General features: G+C 34.9%; 1 protein-coding gene across 1 annotated transcript in view; it reads right to left on the minus strand.

The window, feature by feature from the left end:
- Positions 1-17,902, minus strand: part of LOC128983552 (uncharacterized) — an 82,158-nt gene extending 64,256 nt beyond the window's left edge. Inside the window, exons 1-2 of the mRNA XM_054402863.1 lie at positions 17,821-17,902; positions 2,452-2,711 (exon numbers count right to left, since the gene is read on the minus strand). Of these exons, the coding sequence (XP_054258838.1) occupies positions 2,452-2,680 (229 nt within the window). The 5' untranslated portion in view covers positions 2,681-2,711; positions 17,821-17,902. The remainder of the gene's footprint in view (positions 1-2,451; positions 2,712-17,820) is intronic.
- Between the last annotated feature and the right edge of the window lie 3,825 nt (positions 17,903-21,727).

Raw genomic sequence — 21,727 nt, forward strand, 5'->3', positions numbered from 1 at the left:
GTGCCATCAAAAATAGGCAAGTTAATTCTAGGAAGTTTTACATTAGAAGTCGAAGTAGATTTTTCTATTTGTGAAGCATCAGACAACTGATCTTTAGAAAATAATTTATTTCTAATGGCTAGTATACTGTAATAGTTATCATCTACTTCATTGGTCACAATTTGTAATGATTTCAATTCCTCAGGCTCTTTTAACTGAATAAAACATTTAGCCATATCGTTTTGGTATCTTACAAAGCTTTCATAATGGGCAGGTAGCCGCTCACAGCGAACCTTGAACTCGGAGAGCTCATCTGGACTATGGTCTACAGATAAACCTAAACCCTTTTTTTGAAGTAAATCAATTTTCTGTACAAATGAATCCCTCTTAAATTTAAGAAGTTCAATTTCCTTCTTGAGCTTTTCAGTCATTTTGATAGGTTACGCATAAATCAAATAAAGTAGTTTATAATAATGTCAGGCCTAGTGAAGTAAATAATAACAAAGTTGGTCATGTAGGCCTACTTCATAACAAACATGAAATGATTCAATATTCATTGTAATGATAGAAGTCTACTTTCAGCATTAAGTAGAAATAATAATAAAAGGAATACACACCAGTAACATGTTCAATAAATTCTTCAATCTTCTTGTATTATTCAGAATACAGTCATAACATAACCTCAATGTAAATGGAAATTGAAGAGAATGGTTGTCAACATTGAATAAAACCAAATAAGTTAAAGTAACTCTGGGAAATCAGGTGTACCAGCAGTGATGCAGGCTTTGACTCTCTTTACCCTCTTGATGTAGAAGTAATAGAAAAATTACCCTCTTCTTGAACAAAAATTTCCCTGCTACTCTTCTGGGTAATAAGAAAAATTACCCTCTTCTAGCACAAAAATTCCCTGTCGAGGGACAAAGTAAAATAGGTTGTTGGTGGAACAGTGGACTTGAAAGAATTAATTGAAATACTCTGAGACAGTGGAATTGAAAGGTCCAATGGTCCTGTCCACATCACTTGAACTAACTTGAAATGCTTGAATGTGACTTGGCTTGCATGAAATTACAAGAAAACAATCATTCTTTTCCTGAATTGAAAAATCATAAAAATATAATTTAAAATACTTCTTGAGGTTAATGTCTTGAATAAAATTACCAAATAAATTTTGGAATTGAAATATGTGTTACTTTAGTTATTAAATAGATTTTCTTGGAATTTATTAACTGTTGTAATTTTATTTCTTGATGTGACTTGATGGTGGGTTAAAAATTAAATTGGAAATATTTAAGTTAGGTACTGGATTGATTATCAGGGTTCGAAGGACCAAATGTTGGATAGAATAATGGGAACAGCCCAAAAAATTAAAGTGAAAGTATAATAAATACCTTTTTGCAAGAGTAAATTTGCTTACTGAACTTGTAGTGTAGTGGGGTACCCCATGTGTCTTCTTCAGTGGCTAACACGGAACTAGCTTCACAGATAACGTTGGGGTTGACCTTTGATACTGAGGCTGTTTATACAGGTTGGGTGACTAAGGAATAGGGAAATTGTTAAACTTGATTGTCTAGTTTGCATATGAGCAATTGCCTTGTAAACAAATTTCATGTGGCCACCTTTCATCATAATATACAGGGTGGCTGAAAAGTAACTTACACCCCTCTTAACTTTTCAACCATTTGAGATATTCTAAATCTGTTTGTAGCAAAACCTTCTTAGCTATGAGAGGCTACAACAGATGGTCAATTTTGAAAATTTTGACCTTAGGGGTCGTGGGGGTAGAGGATAGCTCAAAATTTACAAATGACAAGTATATTCGAGTTTGGTATCATTTTACAGGTATTGCCTAAACATAAAAATTGACATAAATAAAACCAAAATCGGCCCACTAACAACAAAATGGCGCCCTAAAACGTTTCAAATCCAAATAACCATGAGGGTGAGGGTGGCTGAAAATTAACTTGCAACCCCTTTAACTTTTTAACTATTCGAGATATTGGAAATCGGTTTGCGGCAGCTTGTTTGGATATGCAGTGCTACAATAAATTAGTCAGATTTGGTGGTAGGGGGTAGGGGGTAGCTCAAAATCTTATAATAGCAAGTATACTCGAATTTGGTATCATTTTACAGGTATTGACGAAACATAACAATTAACATAAAGAAAATAGAAATCGGACCATTAATAACAAAATGGCAGCTAAAAATGATTAAGACAATGGTTATTAAAAGTAATTTTGAATTTTAAATGATACCAAACTCGACTATACTTGTCATTTTAAAATTTTGAGCTACCCCCACTACACCTAAGGACAAAATTTTCAAAGTTAACCATAATTATTGTAGCCCCTCATATCTAAGAAGGTTGCCGCAAACAAGCCACCCTGTATGTGTGAACTCATATCCAAGGAAACTGACATAAATAAAATAGTAACTTAAGGAACGAATGAAAATTGATGATTGCAGACTACTTACGCATGCTTTGTGCTAGTTGTCTCGAACCACGCAGTACTTCGGACAATTTGATATCCAACACATGAGTCCCCGCACCATAACCACTCCCTGCCACCCCCACAGACAAGTCGTCTGACACCCTCTTGATAGTCACTCCTGTTATCACTGGTATCTCCGACTGCTGGGCCAACTCTGCGTGGATACATGACCATACCGCTGCCAAGGCAACGGTCCTTGCAAACCACTTCATCTCACGACACTGCTGAACACCGCGCCGACATCTGCAACCCACAACCAACTATACTATTACATGGAATTCATGGAATTATAAGACATCCCTTCTGCATGTAACGGTATCTATTTCTCTTTTAGCAAATTTCCCTATAGGGAAGTAGCTATTACCGTATGTAGGTGGCAAGGTAAGACCTAGGCGGGCTTGAATGAGTTCGCGAACCAGCATGATCGGACCATGGGAACGGAGTTTTAAGGAGGGTTTTTATGGAAAAAAGGGTTTTCTCATTTTTTACCCTCAACACACAAAATTTCCCAATTTCTCTCTAGACATTTTTAAATAGCTTAAAAAACAAATAATTTAGTATATCAAAGTGTTTTTGTACTGTTATTGGCAATGGAGAAAATAAAAAAAAATTTAAATTTCACATGTTATTCTTATGGAGAATATTGTAAAAAATGTAGTTTGCTTGTTTATGGATATATTTTAATCAAACTTGGCAAATTTATTTATTTTTCACAAAAAAATTCACATTTTACAAAAAAAAAACACACTTTATTAGTTTCCTTGTAGCAGCAAACCTAGGTACTCATTAAACTTAATATTATTTAAATATATTTGATTAAAAATAAATTCAGACAAACGGAAATTTTCTTAGGCATCAGGTTTGCTGCGGCGGGGGTATATTTTAATTTAAGATGAACATACAGTAGTTTAATGAGCCGCTCGCAGTCCAGAGTGCACCGCAACAAACATTCTCTCTTCGTTTTTGTTTCTTAGATAAGACAATTGATGTGGCATGACATAGAAACAAATGTCCCTTCAACTTGGCTTGATATATATTCATACTGACGTGAATCAGCGCATTCTGTTGGTGGCGCAATTCAACTACGTTCAAAACTGGCTGCAACCTTAACGTGTAAATAGAACGAGTAGTTCTATCCGTGGTTAAAGATATTAACTTGGGGGCATAAGTGTATTTAAATTTTAAAAAAATGTAATAGCTTACATTTTGATCTAAACTTTGATGCGTCATCACACCAATTCAGCAGCATGCGTTGTTTGAGGTGGAAAGTATATTGTACTATACAGACGCAATAATTAATTATCTTGAGTTATTATGCCTACTAATGAAAGGAAGACTGAAACCACCTAGGCCAAATAAAATAATAAGGTTCACCAGTCACCTTGATACGAGTTAAGTTTGCACGCACCATGATTTAAGAAACGGCTCCATGGATTTAGTTGAAATTGTTCTGAAGTACATAAAAATGCATCTAATAACACTTGAAGTAATATATTTACATTGTGGACACGGTAAATACATATAAAATATGGTAAGTAGTAATCGATTTAGAACCAATAGGCGAATGACATAGGTAGTGTATTTAATAACACCTTTGACTATTAATACAACTAGCCATTCAATCCTCATGTTAAAGTTGAAGTTGTCACCAGTTTCTAAATCAAAATTGTCGTAGTTGACGTGGGCCACCGATAGATGGTGCTGATCTCAATTACTGATATCTGTCTGTTAAGTATTTATTAGTTTTAATTTTTTAAATATTATTTATATATTAATTAGGCAAACATGTTTCTTCAAAACCTTTTTTTCTCAGCTCGTTTACATAGTAGGGAAAATCTACGCATACTATTAGAAATACATTTTCCTGCAGGTGTGCAAATGCAGAATCCCTTTATAAATTAAAATGGGCTCTAAAATAAGCACAAAAAATTAATAAAAAAATAACATGGGCCTTATAGGTTACCATGCTGGTGACGAAAAAACAACGAAATATAAACAGAAAATCAAAACGCAATGACCATTGGGAATCCACAATGCGTGATGCTGTTCTGACTCGCTCTCCACAACGTATCGGACATCTATTTGCAATCCTAGTGAGCGCCTGTGGGCTGTCAAACCCCTTACAACTTTGGGAAACCTTTAAAGACGACATGGCCGAAGACATATTGGTGCGTTTTCGTCGTGAAGTTCCAGATACACCTTACAATGAGGTAGTTTACAATGAAGCGTTACTGGCAATTGCATCTCTGGTTTCGACTATGTGTGGTAGAGATTTGAGTTCATTTGGCCTTCCTACACCTCAACAAGAGGGTAATGTCAATACCGAAGTTCTCAAAGAAATGTCACACAATACTACTGACATTGCATGACATTTCTTGCTAAAATGTATAATCTGGATCTGGTAAACTTGTAAGTGCTTTCCCAGTTAAGAAATGACCAGGTGTTAGAGGAAGGGGATCTTTAGGATCATATGACTGAGGAGTTAGAGGTCTTGAATTCAGGCACACCTCTATCATTGTAAGCACAGTATACATGTCTTCAAATGTGAGATTAGCGTTCCCCACAACCTTCCTTAAATGCTGCTTTCCTGAATTAACTGCGGATACTCAAAGCCCTCCAAAATGGGGTGAATTTGGCGGTGAGAAAAGCCATTTGATGCCTTGAAAAGATGTAGAATTTATGATTTGTTCTTGAAGATCATTACTTTTAAGAAGGGAGTAAAGTTCCTTTATTTCGTTATTTGCTCCAACAAAGTTTGTTCCGTTATCGGAATATTATGTAGTTACACAGGCCTAGCGATTGAATGCTGCTAAAAATGCGTCAGTTGTTAAGTTCCAAATGAACTAATTCCAAATAAATAGCCTTTGTGGTAAAGCAAACAAAGACTAATGTAGCCCTTATTAATGAAAACTTTCGAAGGCGGTTTGAACGTAAATATATCGGGTCAACACCGACATCACGAACCTTATTATCAACACGTGCCCCCTTCACCCCCTCCCACCCAACTCCAAGGAATAACGTAAAAATATTTTTTACTTTTTTCCGATACAGGATGTGCCAAAAACTGAGGGTCACTAGTTCGAATCTCGGAATTTTCAAATGTAAACTTATGTTAAGTTATACACCATTTTAAAGGTATTTAATAGACAAACATTCTGGCGAAAACAGAAATTAATTATCTTTCTTCGTTTCAAAATGGCGGCAGTTTAATGGAAAAATCAATACTTTTTTTAATACTCTGTGTTTCTTATATCAATGCACTTAGCCCTTCTCCGGTTGAATTTTCTTACTTGTTATGAAATTAACTTTACTCTGATATGCTAAGTAAAGATTTTTTGAAACGACAAAAATTCCAAAAAAATATTTTTTTTGCAAATGCCCATTTTTCCAAATTTATAAATAGAAACCCATGTCAAAAGGCACATTATTTTATAGGTTTTTTCAATTCTGAACAACTGTGTCATTTACACTTACTTCATATCTCTTTTAGTTTTTGTGTAAATAACAAATAACCTAATTTTCCTATATCAAATGCATGTTATTTACGTTTAACACTAAATTTTTTTTCTGAAATGGGTAAATCCCAAATAACATGCATTATTGATATAGGAAAATTAGGTTTTTTTGTTATTTACACGAAAACTAAAAGAGACACAAAGTAAGTGAAAATTACAAAGTTCTTCAGATATAAAAACCCTATAAAATGATGTGCCTTTTGACATGTGTTTCTATTTGAAAATTTTGAACAATGGGCATTTGCAAATTTTCAAAAAAATATTTATTTTTTATTTTTGTCGTTTCAAAAAACCTTTACTTGTAGCATATCAGAGTAAAGATAATTTCATAACAAGTAAGAAAATTCAACCGGAGAAGGGCTAAGTGCATTGGTATAGAAAACACAGAGTATTAAAAAAATATTGATTTTTTCCAAAAAAAATGTCAACAAATTTTAAATTTAAAAATCCCATGTTATTCTTATGGAGAATAAGTCAACTGTTGTAGTTTGCTTGTTTATGAACATATTTTGACCAAATTTAGAAAATACACCAATTCCTTACTAAACTACAGTATTAACATTTTACAACAAAACACTTTTTTATCCTCCCTGTTGCAGCAAACCTAAGTATTCGTTAAACAAATTTTATTGAAATAGGGAATAAATGTGATATTTTTAAGGAGACATTTAAGTGTAAATCCAATCAGGCAAATGGAAATTCGCTAAGTCTGCAGGTTTGCAGCGGCGGGGGTCTTGCCAATTAATGCTGAAAATGAATCAAAGAATGGCATCCATTCATCAAATTTCCCATAAAAGCTTGGTAGATTTATGGTGGGTAGTCGAACTGTAATGGACGAGTCTGAGAACTGTGTACTGTTATTTGAATTAGAATTGTGATTAACAACAACTTCGTTATTTTATGGTAGTGGATACGTCTGTTGTTCAATAAAATTAGCTATTTTTGCAAAGCCTAAAATATTGCTGCTCAAGCTCATCCTCTTCAGCTTCATGATTCAATTCTGAATCTGAATCAATGTCTTCAATCTTAGATTGCACATTTTCAAATTCTATATTATAATTGTTGTAACTGATCTTGCTTTGACATGGTTTGTTAATGTTCAATAAAACTTTAATTAATGTACAACTGAATAAATACTGAACAGTTTGTAAGTACTTTTAATTTACCTTAAGGTTGTGGTTTTATCCGGCTCGAAAGACCAAAATGTACAATGCCGGTGTGTCAAACATTGTTATGTATGAAAATGAATTGAATCACATAAAAATGAAACTTTATTTAACTTGAAAAGAATAACATGACTTGCTTGTAAAAACTGTAAACATACATTGACCTATACTGTTTTTGTTTTGAAAAAAAAAACATTCTATATAATTATCATCACAATCATGTGCTGTTTTGAATACAGTTGGTTAGGAGATTGAACCCAAGGCATGAGGAGAAAGCATGTTTAATAAAATGAGTAGAGTGGACAACTCAATGTATCCAACCAACCAAATAATTTTAATAGCACAATAATGGTAAATTATGTTTCATTTTATTGTCATGTATTTATAATTTCCATCTCAATACAATTAAATAAAGAAGTTGTTTATAATAATATGTTAGTCGTTTTATTGGATTAATGGTAATATTTTAGGAGCTAAGTGTGAACGTTAAAAAAACTAAATTCTATGTTTCGCCTCTACGACAAAATGTGATGTTTTATTCTTACATTAGATCAGATCCGATTTTCAACTTTCGTTCCGCTAACAGTTAAAAGCATCGTATTGCTATACTGTACTAAATTATTGCACTAAGGTCAGGATTCGTGGCATATCTTTAACACCACTATTAATTGCAAGAATACAGAAGGGCAAACCGGACAATCGTAATTTGAAAACGAAACGAAAAGCTAAAAATAAAATATTAGAATATCACCTATTAATTTTGAATGCGGTAATTTAAGTTGTGTACTGGTTAATAAAATATTGTCTTTATTGGCCATAACAGTAACAGTTAATTATAACTACGGTAATGGTTAAATACGGGAAGCTCTCCAAAGTTCCTTTACAGGTCTTGGTCTAGTGAAGTGACGACACTCCACCCGGTTCCCCTTCCTATGGCTGGGTGCTGGAACATCCGGAACCGTCGTTATCTAGGTTATGTGACCAGCAGACACTAACATCTCCCCCCCCCCACACACACACACACTCTCACACACGCGTTTAATTGCTTACTGACCCAATAATGGAATTGCAAAGGCATGTCACCTCGGCGTTGACGTCTGTGACTCTTCACAGACATAACGGACGGGATAATAATAGACGTGTACTATCCTACTAATATTACAATGGGAAATTACTGTATAGGCATTTGTTTGTGAATCTGATATTCCATCAGATTAAAACTATCGGACTGATTGAAATGTATTTAAAATTATAAACCAACATTCCGAAGACAATCATTTAATATTTTATTAATTAAAATATTAATTTATTTAAGTGAATTAATATTATGACTACATACATACAATGCAGTTTTCTGCTTGCATTATTGAGCGCCGAGCGGAGCGGCGACTTATTCTAACTCAACTCTGGGTAACGTAAATCGGATATATACGTGTGTAGTACGATAAGTCAATGCTAAATTTGGTTAATTTATATCTCCTTACAGTATCCAAAGTCAATGGTACATCTGCTTCACATAAATGGGATGTCTATTGTCTACTTGCAGTGCCTATCTAAAGTCAATGGTGCATCTGGCTTACCTAAATGAGAAATCTTAGCTCAAATGACCAAGCCTGTCATGCCACAGCTTCATTTATGTTTCAGTTGAAGACACTGACAAAGCTTTGTGTTGCAAAAAATTTAACATATATAACTGAGAATTGTTTCTTTTTGCAACCGCAACAGTTTGATTATCTTTCTTAATCAAGCCACATGAATTTTGAAAGATAACAAAAAAACCATTCATTTCCAATTTTCTTACTGAAAGTAAATTGTAACTAATTCCAGGTACAGATAAAACATCTTTGATTGTTATTTTAATTTCCTTCCCTTCCACAACACTAGTGACATACAATTCCCCTTTACATTTTGCTTCAAGATAAGTTCCAGACTTGGCTACTTTGATTTTAATAGGTTGTTCTAATTTCTTAAAGTTAGAGAGACATACCTACCTCATTGCTGTTAACCAGATGTTCTGTTGCTCCAGAGTCTAATATCCAATTTATGGTATCTGCTGAACAGTCTTCACTTGATGTTCCAAAACAAAATGCATCTTCCTGTTTGGTGTTGACCACGTTTGCAGAATTATTTTTCTTTGATGGGTTCTGTGTTAATTTGACTCTGCAGTTAGCTCGTTTGTGTCCAAGCTTTCCGCATCTGTGACAAGTAAAATTGAACGAGTTGCCAGAAGTTCCTTGATTTCCTGGAAAATTTTTCTTTTTCCCTGGTTGAGACTGGAAGGCAGTAGTAGTCCAGTGCAGTTAGACAAAAAATGACCTTGACCCGGACAAAATTGATAACAGGCTCAAAATTGGTGGAAACGTTCAGAACAATGTCCTGAGTGGCCCACACAAAGTCCCAAGAAATCCCAGTTGGGGAACGGCCGCCATCTTGAAAAAAATGCCGCCATCTTGGAAATTTAGATTTTTTGCTGTATCTTTTGAAGTAATAGTCCGAAAGGCATTATTTATGTCTCAAATTAAGCGTTTTGAACTCATGTATGAGGGTAGTATATAATTAAAGAGTTTAATACGTTATAAGCATAAATATTATTTATATTAACCTAAAAATATATCTATAAAAATGATACAAATTTACAAAATAAAATGAAGCTTTTTCTCTTTTGTTCTTAATTGACTTGTTAAAGCCATTAACCCTTTTGACATTTCTTGCAATTCACTATGTTTAGTCTTTGGAATTGGTTAAATAAGGGGTGATTAAAAAGTCAAGGCCCCCCCCCCCTCCTCTAATATTTTTCTAAGTAAATATACAGAAATATCCTTTTGGTGGTGTTGCAATCTTAGTAGGAAGTTTCATTTGATGATTTTGAGTGTCCCCAAAAAAGAGGGGATTTTAAGGGCAACTCAAAAATTTTAAAGTAAATCCTATTCAAGTGACAACTCATCTTGAAGTGTTTACAAAAACTTAAAAAATGGTGAAAACCAGAGTTCACTATATCTTCTCTATCCTAAATGGTAGCCCGTCAAAAGTTTAATCACGATATTGTTACATTAATTTTCTTTGTTACATTAATATTCACTTAGAAAATATTAGAGAGGGGGGTATTGACTTTTTATTCACCTAAATGCTGTAATTTGTTATTTATTTATTTATTCCAACGGCAACATCACCAATTTACAATGTGGATTCAAAAAGCCTAAATGGTAACAGCATGCATTTTAACAGAACATTTTACTAACTTAAATCTATGGCAGGAGCAGAGCAACATTGGTAACAGGACATCTTGACTAGGAAAGCAACAATTTCTAACAATTTCTAATGAAGTACAAAATAAATTTTGAAAAAGCAATTAATAATTTCGTTCGTTCCGATATGAAAAATAGAATCATCTTGATATAGTTGCTATAATTGATTACCATTATATTTTAATATTGCATATAAACTTATAATGTAACTACTCGCTGTTAAACAATATTGTCGATGATGTAATCTTTGTTGTAACTAGCGCGGTTGGCACATCCGTGTCCAGTGCAGTATCCATGCATCGTGGTGTAATTAAGACCATAAGGGTCGTTGTACTGTAACCATGAATCCATTTCAACCTGCACTTGGTTTGTCACTCAGTTGGTGGTTAATGAGCCATAGGGTGCCAGAAAGACAAGCATCTACAACTATTTTTGGTTCGGAAAGGGCTGTACTGACATCTCCCAACACTACTAAAGATGCCCCAGGCTTAAGCGGACGTTGGTTAGGTGTCACTGGCTGAAAGCCATGAGATAGAAGGACACTTTTTGCTTTTGGGATTGTAGATCGTGGTACAGGAGCACTTGCACTGACACATTTCGGCTGGTGTTATGCACTCAATGCCACCCATGGCATGAAGAGTACCATGTCCATCAAGGGTTTTAACGTTGTAATCCGCGTTGTTGAAAACATTATGAACGTAAGCTCCGTCATCTATTGAAGGTGATACATTATCAGCTATCGAAGTCTCATAATTGACCTTCTTATATGTCGAGCAAACTCCGAGCTACGATAGAATGTCTAACGGCAACTTTGAGCCATACCGTCTGTGAAGGTCGAGCAGCAGGGGCGATATGAAAGATCGTGGTCGAGCTGCAGCAATAATAATTGCATGAGCTGTATTAGTTGTCTCCTCTTTAAAGCTTTATCATAGTTAAATGGATATTATATTTATATCTAACTAATTCCAAAGACTAAGCATTGTGGGGTGCGAGAAAGAGAAAAAACTTATCTTGTATATATTTTGTATATTTATATCATTTATTTTAGATGGGGACGCCGCTATGTGCGTATTTTAACCAAATATGAGTGAAGGATGAGTGTAGGATGAGTGGCGCGATCTTGTAGTCTTGTTAGTGACTAAGGCCGACATGTTCCTTAGACACAGATGTTAATTAATAGACCATACAGCTAATGGCAACTAAGGGACCTACAGTTTATAGTGGAATCTGAACCACATTTTTTCCTTGTAATTAACGAATTGGTCTAATTATCAGGATAGTACTGCGGATAGTCATAGTACTCACTAGTGCGGACGTTAATCCACACCAGGGAGCATCGCATCCACCTTGCATGCCTATAAATATCCACAATTCTTATAAAAGGGGGGACATAACCGTATCTATATCATTATTATAGATATTTTTAGGTTAAGATAAATCAAATTTATGCTTAGAACATAATAAACTCATTAATTATATATTACCCTCATACATGAGCACAACACGTTTAATTTGAGACATAAATAAGGTCTTTCGGACAATTACTTCAAAAGATACAGCAAGAAATCTAAATTTCCAAGATGGCGGCAGTTTTTTCAAAATGGCGGCCGTTCCCCAACTGGGATTTCTTGGGACTTTGTGTGGGCCACTCAGGACATTGTTTTGAACATTTCCACCAATTTTCAGCCTGTTATCAATTTTGTCCGGGTCATAATCTAATTGCACTGGACTAGTAGGTGGTGATGTACAATCAAATTCCATGTTTTCAACGCCCCTCCTCTTTGTCTCCTCTTCCAGCAGTCTGACCTTCACAAAGCTTAGAGATAAGTCCTTCATTGATAGAGTCTCTATAGCTGTGACAACGATGTCATATTCTTTGGGCATGGTCAGTAGTAGGTGACAAACAATGTCAGATTCCTCGACAGTTGCTCCTGTAGAACGTAACTCTCTTATGACTTTGTCAAATTTCAGAAAGTGACGATTTAAAATGTCATTCTTCGCATCAAACTTCATTGTTAGTAACTGCTTCCTTAGTAGAAGTTGGCTAGCAATACCTTTCCTTTCAAATGTGTTGCAGAGAGATTGCCATAGTTCAAAAGCAGTTGCCTTGTCTTTTGCATATTCCAAATGGCTGTCGGCAATACGCTGTATAATCTGCGACTTGCACTTTCGATCTTGTTTCGCTAATTCCAACAACCTTGCTTCCTTCCTCTCTCGTTCATCTTTGTCTTTATCCAGAAATACAACTTTGGTAACATAAGATTCCTTTACAAAAGAATTCCTCCAATAGAGTTTCAATTCTAAATTTCCAATTGCTGAAATTGGTTCCATCAACAATGGTATTCGATACTTTTCATGTTCAGTTGCCATATTAATTCAATTTGATTAGCCAGGTAAAAAAATATTAACAAATTCCGTATTTAAACAGAACTGGGCCCATAACCTGTAAATATGTGGTTTCCCTGGACACTAAATTAAAATACCTAGCTCAATTAAATAAAAGGGCAAACTGAATTATTAAACTCAACACTTTTAATTCAACCAACTAAAGAAGACATAGATTTGACTATTATTGTTTTTAACAACACATTTTACAATTTAACCATGGTATTCATCAATGAAGTATAACATTAAAAACAGACATGTGGCAAATATTAAATTGCACTCAACAATTTTGATAAAAAATAATCAAAAACAAACATTTTGTGACATATATAAATTAATGTTATATAAATAGATTTTTATATGATTTTATATAATTAGATATGCATAATTAATTTGTGACAGTAAATAAAATTTTACCTACGACCACTTTTTAAAATTTAATTCCCATAAGAATAACATTAGAAGTTAAAGGGCGTTTTAGGAGTCAACCCGTTGGTAAAATCATAACGAAAACTTTTTAACTTTCCTTTTTTAACGGTAAGCGGAGCGAGTGCCGTCCTATTTTTACTCCCCCCCCTCTATACTTATTATATGGAACAAGTCATGTTTTCGTCAAAATTTTCGAGTTTGAGTTTTGAGTGAATACATCTGTTTTTGGCCCCCCTAAACACAACAAAGTGGTTTTGGAAGTTATGTCTTGGTGTGTGCGTGTGTGTCTATATGTGTGGATGTGTACAGATCTACGAACCACACCTGTTGTTCGATCTTTATGAAATTTTGGTACGTAGGCACTAATCCATGGTATCTACAGGATTTATTTATTTGTTTTAAATTTTGATTTTTAAATTATGACTTTCCCATAAAACACATAAAATAACGGAAAAATCAGATTTTCTCGAAAATGGCCCGAACGATTTTGATTTAGTATGTTATAGTCCTTTAAATTCCGAACAAAATGGTACAAACTCCATTTCCGTGATAATTACGGTTTAAGAGTTATTGTAACTTATGTTATCTATGAGTATAAAAGAGGATGTTGGTTTGTATATTTGTATATACAGAGTGGTTTAAAAGTAACTTGCACCCCTCCCTAACTTTTCAACAATTTGAGATATTTGAAATCGGTTTTCGGCAACCTTCTTAGAAATGAGGCGCTACATAATTATGGTTAATTTTAGCTTTACGGGTTTGGGGGGGGGTAGGGTGTAGTGGGAGTAGGGGGTAGCGGTGGTAGGGGGTAGCTCAAAATTTGCTAGTCGAGTTGGGTATCATTTTACAGGTCTTGACAAAACTAAACAATTGACATAAAGAAACCCAAAATTGGACCACTAATGACAAAATGGCACCCTAAAAAGTTTCAAATCCAAATGACCACGAGGGTGGCTGAAAATTAACTTGCACCCCCTTAACTTTTAAACCTATTACGATTATTGAAATCGGTTTGCGGCAACCTGTTTAGTTTGTTTTTAGTAGTTCCATATGTCTAAATTATTATCTCAGGTGATTAGGATATTTACGAATGGATTCAATCCTTAATAACTGTTACTATACAGGAAAATAATACCAAAGGTCATGTTAGAACGTAGTGCAGTCACAACTTCAGCCAGTTCATAATAAAACTGAAAAGTATGTCGGGCGGAGAACTACTTTCTCCATAAAAACCCCAATAAAATTACAGAAAATCGCATTTTCTAGAAATCTGGTTTTGATTAAAAGTAATGTGTTATGGTCCCTAAAAATTCTAAACAAAATAGTTCAACCCCCATTGCTGAAACAATTTTAGTTCAAAAGTTTTGCAGCTGTTGTGATTTTATTTTTCTTATAAAATATCATTGTTACTCCCAAAGCTAACCCATGATAAAGGTTGTTGACAGTCTTATGTGAGAATGTATGTGTCATATTGCTGATGCCGTTTATTTTTGCCGTCATAAACTGTCAAAACCGAGTGCCGTCTGACTCCTCAGAGCGTAAGAGTGATTCAGGGGAGGGGTTTACTAGAAGTGGTATACTGTATACTGTACCGAACTGTTCTGTACTGTACTGTACTGTCCTGTACTGTACTGTACCATAGACTAAGGCTGTGGTTTCCTAGACGCGTAATAGATGCGCTGCGTGTGCGCATCTAAGACGCAGCACACTTGTCTTATGGAGTTTCGTGTAAGCGGTTTCCTAGGCTGCGTATCTAATGCGCGCGCATCTAATACGCGCGCACCAATAGCTGCGTATTTGGCCGACTGCTTTCGGAGCAGTCGAATCTGAGTTACGCTGCGTTTTAGACATGTCTTGTGCAATGGATTCGGAAGTGAATGTTGTTCAGAAGGCAAAATTCTCCAACAACGACGAAAAATTGATTGAATTTGTCTCTTCTAATGACATATTATGGACATAATTTGTTCATACAATTACAATTTTATAGTATTATAGATATTTCATATCATTCTTTATGTAGTGTTAATTTCCCCATAATGTGTGATTTTAATATTTAATCCCCTTGTTACATGTTCCCTACAATTAATTTGTCCTCACATATTTTTATATTGTTGTTACTGTATTAATAAATAAACCTAATATTGACAAATATTCTTTTCAAGTCAGCACAACCAACTCATAAATATAAGTGCCCCCATAATTATTTTAAGAACTCCTGAACATCTTAGTAATAGCTCTATATTAATTACTAGCATAGTACCCAAACTTCTTATGGGGTTGGCGTATAAGTATAAAAGGTATTTTCATCGATTCGGTAAATCCCGAATAGGTAAATATAATAACAGTAAAAGCAAAGTTTGATAGATTTAGATTAAGATTAAGATTTATTGTTTTCATTTTAAATTGACATGTTTGCTTTAACACTACAGTTAAAAGATGCGTGAGGGCCACGTACAGTTCCTAACATGTACTTTTCACTGCTTACGTTTCTTCAAAGCTTTTAATGCCAAAATATCCATTTCATTATCTAAATCATCGTATAACACCATAGTAGTCACTAGTAATCTCTCCCGTGAACTTATGTTACGCACCAACCGTGTGTATTGTACGCAGTCTAGGAAACCACTCACGGCAGCTGCGTTTTGGGACCTGGATAAAAGACGCTGCGCATCTAAACCGCTGCGCATCTATTACGCGTCTAGGAAACCACAGCCTTAGACTTCTCATCCCACTTTAAATTTTGGACCTGAACCGGACATGAACTCGACTCGTATTTCGTGTCAAGTTCATATCCGGTGACACTGATCATTAGTGTCGACGAAATTTTGTTTCTATTATTTTATGATTAATTTCTTGTGTTGTGCCTTAACTATATAACTAGGGGACGAGTTATTGTTTATGATTAGATCGTTTTATTTGGTAAACGAGGTTTTAAATGACTGAAATAACTATTAACAAATGTATAACTAATAACTAGTACAAAACACGACCTCTACAATGCACCGGGCGGAACTAACAATAAAATTAGCTTAAGCTGATTTATAAGGATGAGAAATCTACTGGGAGTATATTTTATGTATGACTTGTACCTTTGACTATTAATACAACTTCTGTATCCAATAGTCAATGCTTGTACCTTGTATTGTACTGTAGGTGGGTATAACCATTGACTAAATAGTGAGTGCACCGGATAGCGAGGCCTTCTGGCTAGTCTAAGAGTTGGAGTAGTGATGAATCAGTCAGTCGGTCAGTGAGGGTTTTTTTGCCTTTTATATGTTTAGATTTAAATATGTTATTATAAGAGTAGAAGTTGCGTTGGAATTAATTGGTTTCAAATCAAAATTACACTTTCTGAAAGCTTAGCTCAAACCTAGTGGCGGTTTGGACAGCCTCCCTAACACGTGCAATGCTCGGTCCCTGGTACTTTTTATTAATAACACAAATAGCGTTGATTATCTAGATAAAGCTGAATAGGTTAAGTCTAACGGAACGGAAATAAAACATATTTGTTCTTAATCCTTGTTTTGTGTGCGAGGGTTAGCTTACTCGTATATCTTTCTCTTAAAGAAATCAAGCATAGTAAGTAATCCTGATGGATAGATTATTAAAAATATATATAACTATAGCAAGAACCTTCAGTTTTAAATTGTATTTATATTTTTATGAGTGCATTATGGCTTTTGTTGCTCAATTGCGAATTATACAAAAGTAAACTGTTAAAAACAGTTGATTAAACCTTTGGTAAAATTTGAATGTCCGCATTTCAGTAGGCTATAACCGAAAATCAATTTATTTCCATCCTTGGGCACATTGGATTTTGGCATTTCCCGTAAAGATTTAACAGTCCTTTGCAAGCAGCGTGAGTCACAGAAGAGTATTCGAGGAACCGTAAGGTAAGTGAATACCGCGCGAGAAAGTGGTACACATTGCCCGGGGACTCACCAAGGCCGATAGCAGGTCTTCCTTTCCTGTTTAGGTTACTGGTACCTTGTGGCTAGGAACCTTTACTATTAACAACGTTAGAATATATAGATACTTTGGAATTCAGATACCTTTCGTCGGGAATTCTACTTTTGTAACGTAGTAGTGCTAAACACTTCAAGCTTTGGTGGTAATTAATTAGGCTTACAAGAAGAGAATCAATAAATATATGGTTGCTCTTTACTTAGAATATAATAATTACAACTACATTTTTCATTTTAATTATGAACTAGAGGAAGTTTAATTCTACTTTGAAAATGATTTACTAGGCCTAACTGTCTACAGAGACCTTCAAATGCAAGTTTGATATATTGAATTAGATAAGGATTGAAATAAAATGAACATCGATCGATAGGTAGCTAACAAAATGTTTGCCATTTTTGTGGAGAATTTTTGTATGGTATTCATTATTTGTACACATCCAATATACTTCTGAAACCATTCGTGACTAATAACACTTTGAATTGAGTTTTCATTACCGTACAGTATTTACCAAGTATTGCCACAACATTTACGTATAAATGTGTTGTATAGACATAAACCTCTGCGGAATGCCCCAACAACTACGCCTACAAACTAGTGTATCTTATCTCTTCGTTATTCGTGATAATGCCATAGCATGGCCACTCACCCCGCTAGTGTGATATCCTAAGTCTGTTGCTACCACTGCCACTGCCACTAGTTCCACTGCCACTGCCAACACTATACCGTCGTCCGTCGACGACGAGCTATCCAGGTCACTGGGTCCAAGGCTGCCTCTTGTCCTTCCTGCAGGATCCTGCCCCTCTCTCAACCCCCCCCCCCCCCCCACCAAACCAACCATCATGCCATCCAGGGGTCACTTATTCTGCTTCCCGAAATATATAATTTTCTAAATAACACAATGTTCTCCTTTTGTTGTATCCATTCCTGGGGTGTATAGTAGGTAATACCTTTAGAAGACTTGCAAATTGTTATCAATGTTTATACAAAAACCCCACTGCAGTACTTTATTTTATGAGTAGGCCTAGTAACTTACCGGGAGACTGAGCTTTGCTCGGATTGAATTAAATATTCAATATATTAATTTTATTAGTTTATTAATATTAATTTATTAGTTATAAGTTTATTATAGAATCGAAACCTATTCAAACCTTCTCATTGCCCAGTAGCATTTGGATAATTTCGTTGTTTATCTTTCCTAGTTTCAGCATAAAATTGAGCAAGGATAGCCCGATATTTAAAACTAGTGTCCCTGTTGCTCGAATTCGAGCAATTGCTAAGTATTACAGGTGTTATTTTAAAATGAATAACAGTCATAATTTACACTCAGATTCCACTAAGAGATTATGGAAATACTCAATATTATGTACATAACAGATCGATATAATCAACCTTTCTTGTAAATATTTTATCATTTTTCAAAAGCTGATCTTGTTTTTTAGTGTTTTCTACAAATCGCCTTACTCATAGCCGCATTAGGTGGTCCATAATAACGATTATAACTTCTAAAAAAACATTATTTCTATGTCTTCTCCTTGGTGGTGTTCTGTGACTTTCCTATGTTCCCATAGTTTGCAAATCGGCTCTTTCAATAAAAAAAAACTGTTCAATTAAGAAATGCAGCACATTATGTTAATTCAGATTTCTTTTTAGTATATCACTTTAATCAGGCTCTCTCGCTTTTTTACATTGTAATATTTACGCGAACCCAAATTCAAATAGTAAATAATTTATTTCAACCGTCGGTAATTTTTTTTTTAACTGTTAAATTAGCAAACTTATTGATTGTTTACAACTAACATATGTTTTTCTTGTCACTTTTAATTTCTGACAACAGGTGGAGTTTCATAAAAATTTTTGTTTACCATGTTAATCTTATGGAGAAATACAAAACTTTAAAGGGCCCTAGGACCTCACTCTCTAATTATTTCCCTAAAAAGAAAGTTTCCTGCACAACTTCACGTTACGCTCTTTCCAATGACACCAAAAACATGTCAATCGGCTCAGTAGCTTCGGAGGAGTAATTGTCACAAAAAACCTGCTTGCGTATTAAATAAGTACTAGTGGTCGTCCAGTGGTAGAAAACTCGACCAAAAACATGTAACGTACACGTATTGACTATTGGATACTGAAGTAGACATCCCATCTCTATGAACCAGCTGTCACCTTATTTTTAAACATGTAGTTTTGTGAGCCATTCACCAAAAGCGTGTCTTAAATTCTATTTTCTACCTTATTTTTTGTTGCTGACAAAGTTGATGGGTCATAACAGTTGCTATAGCTCATTCAAACAGTTTGACTTGGTAAAAACATCGTGTATTCGACAGAAATTTAGTCATTTAGATCAGCGCAGTCTGTTGGTGGCTCACACCAACTACGACGAATTTACTAAAAAAACTGGTGACAACTTTATCATGGTAATGGAATGTAAAGGTTCAGGCTTCTCTATTTTCACCCCACGCTGTAAATAAAACATGTGATTGGAATTTCTTCCATTTGTTTTTATTTTCTGTTTATATTTCGTTGTTATTTCGTCACCAGCATGGCATCCCATAAAGCCCTTGTTAAATAAAAAAAAAATCAAATTCATTTTTTTGCTTATATTTGAGTCTATTTTAACTTATAAAGGGATTCTGCACGGGATCTACAGGAAAATAGCTTTCTAATGGTATGCGTTGTATTTTCCCTACGATGCACACGAGCTGAGAAAAAAGTTTTTAAAGAAACATGCTTGCCTATTAATTGATACTAGAGGTCGTCCAGTGGTCGAAACTCGACCATAAATATGTACATAAATATGTAATTTAATTATTTTCAAAGCAATTAACCATCACTTAATTTGAAGGCAATAATTAAATAACAATTTATTCATTAGTTGATTTGGATAATATTTTCTAATGATTAGCTAATGACTAAGTGATTTTATTAAAGTAGATTAAGTATGTCAAATTCCAAGAATATATTATGCCAGTTTGTTTGTTTTGATTTGACACGAATGAACACATGATCGTATTAAAAAGGTCCATCTTCAAAGGTATTCCACCACAGCTTAACCACTTCTAGCTAAAAAAATCCAATTGCACTTTACATACTTCTCTATTTTTCACCCCACTCTGTAAATAAAACATGTGATTGGAATTTGTTTTGATTTTCTGTTTATATTTCGTTGTTATTTCGTCACCATCATGGCAACCCATAAAGCCCATGTTAATTTTTTGTTAATTTCAAATTCATTTTTTGTGCTTATCTTTGAGCCTATTTTAATTTATAATGTGATTCTGCACACCTACAGGAAAATATCTTTCTAACAGTATGCATAGATTTTCCCTACGACGCACACGAGCTGAGAAAAAAGGTTTTAAAGAAACATGCTTGCCTATTAATATATAGATATAGAGATAGATAGATTTCTAATATTGTCCGCTTGCAATGTGGGGGCATAATGCTTTTTCAATAACATCTCTCATCCACCGACATGGCGACTTTATAGGTTTGGGGAATTAAATACTTCAGTGCGCTAACGTTCTTAAACATGCAATTCGTCGACTCTCCTTTTTAAAATGATCAACCTGTTGTTCATCATATTGCTCGGCCATAAGATCTTAATTTACTTGACTCCTTTCATTGTTCTATGCGTTACTTGACCGAGATTCTGAAACATCTGGTGAGATTATTGTGAGTTGTTTGGATCTGGCTTGGTTGTAGACGAAGTGGTAAAATTTATTTCTCGCAGTCGATTGTAGTTTCTCTCCCTTGCAGATTCTGTAAATATTTAAGCTGCGAATGTCTTCCACGTTTCAATTTAATCTTGGAAATTAACCTTGTAACATTCAACACTGATATCTCACTAATATTATGAATCTGAAAGTTTGTGAGTTTGTGTGTTTGTGTGTGTGTGTGTGTGTGTGTGTGTGTTTGTGTGTGTGTGTGTTGCTCAATCACGCATAAGATAATGGACAGATTGGGCTGAAATTTGGCATGATGATGGCTCACATTTCCGATTAACATTTAGCCATATTCTTATCTAAAAAATCCTTTGGGGCTCCGCCCCAGTGGCTCTGTAATTCCCCATGTTAACCTAACCTTATGAGTACTTATATTTAAATGGAATTAAAGAACCTTAACAGCTGGTTCAAACTAAACAATTTGATTCTGTGATGTTCAATAGCTTTAAAAAGTTAATAGGTTTACCAACAGGGTACAGCACTATTATTTTCTTTTATTTATGAAAACAGCTAATTTGCAACCAAAAGGTGAGTGAGCGTAGTGAACGAACTTCAACCTGGAGGCGAGTTAGCGTAGCGAACGAGCTAAACCTGAAGGCAAGTGAGCCCAGCGAACGAGCTCCAACCTAAAGGTGAGGGGGCGATGTCTACTTGTACCGGCGTCTAGTTGTACCTGCTGCATTTTGGTGACAGGCGTCTAGTTGTACCCCGTCCAAAGCTGTAGAGACAACTTGACGATGGTGCGGACGTCTAGTTGTCTCTACGTCTAGTTGTCTCTACGTCTAGTTGTACCTCTTAAAAATCTACAGGTACAACTAGTCGGGAACGTCA

Source organism: Macrosteles quadrilineatus, unplaced genomic scaffold (assembly GCF_028750875.1).
Source record: "Macrosteles quadrilineatus isolate MER2022 unplaced genomic scaffold, UCM_ALF_1.0 Scaffold_1__1_contigs__length_201487025, whole genome shotgun sequence".
NCBI classification, from domain to species: domain Eukaryota; kingdom Metazoa; phylum Arthropoda; class Insecta; order Hemiptera; family Cicadellidae; genus Macrosteles; species Macrosteles quadrilineatus.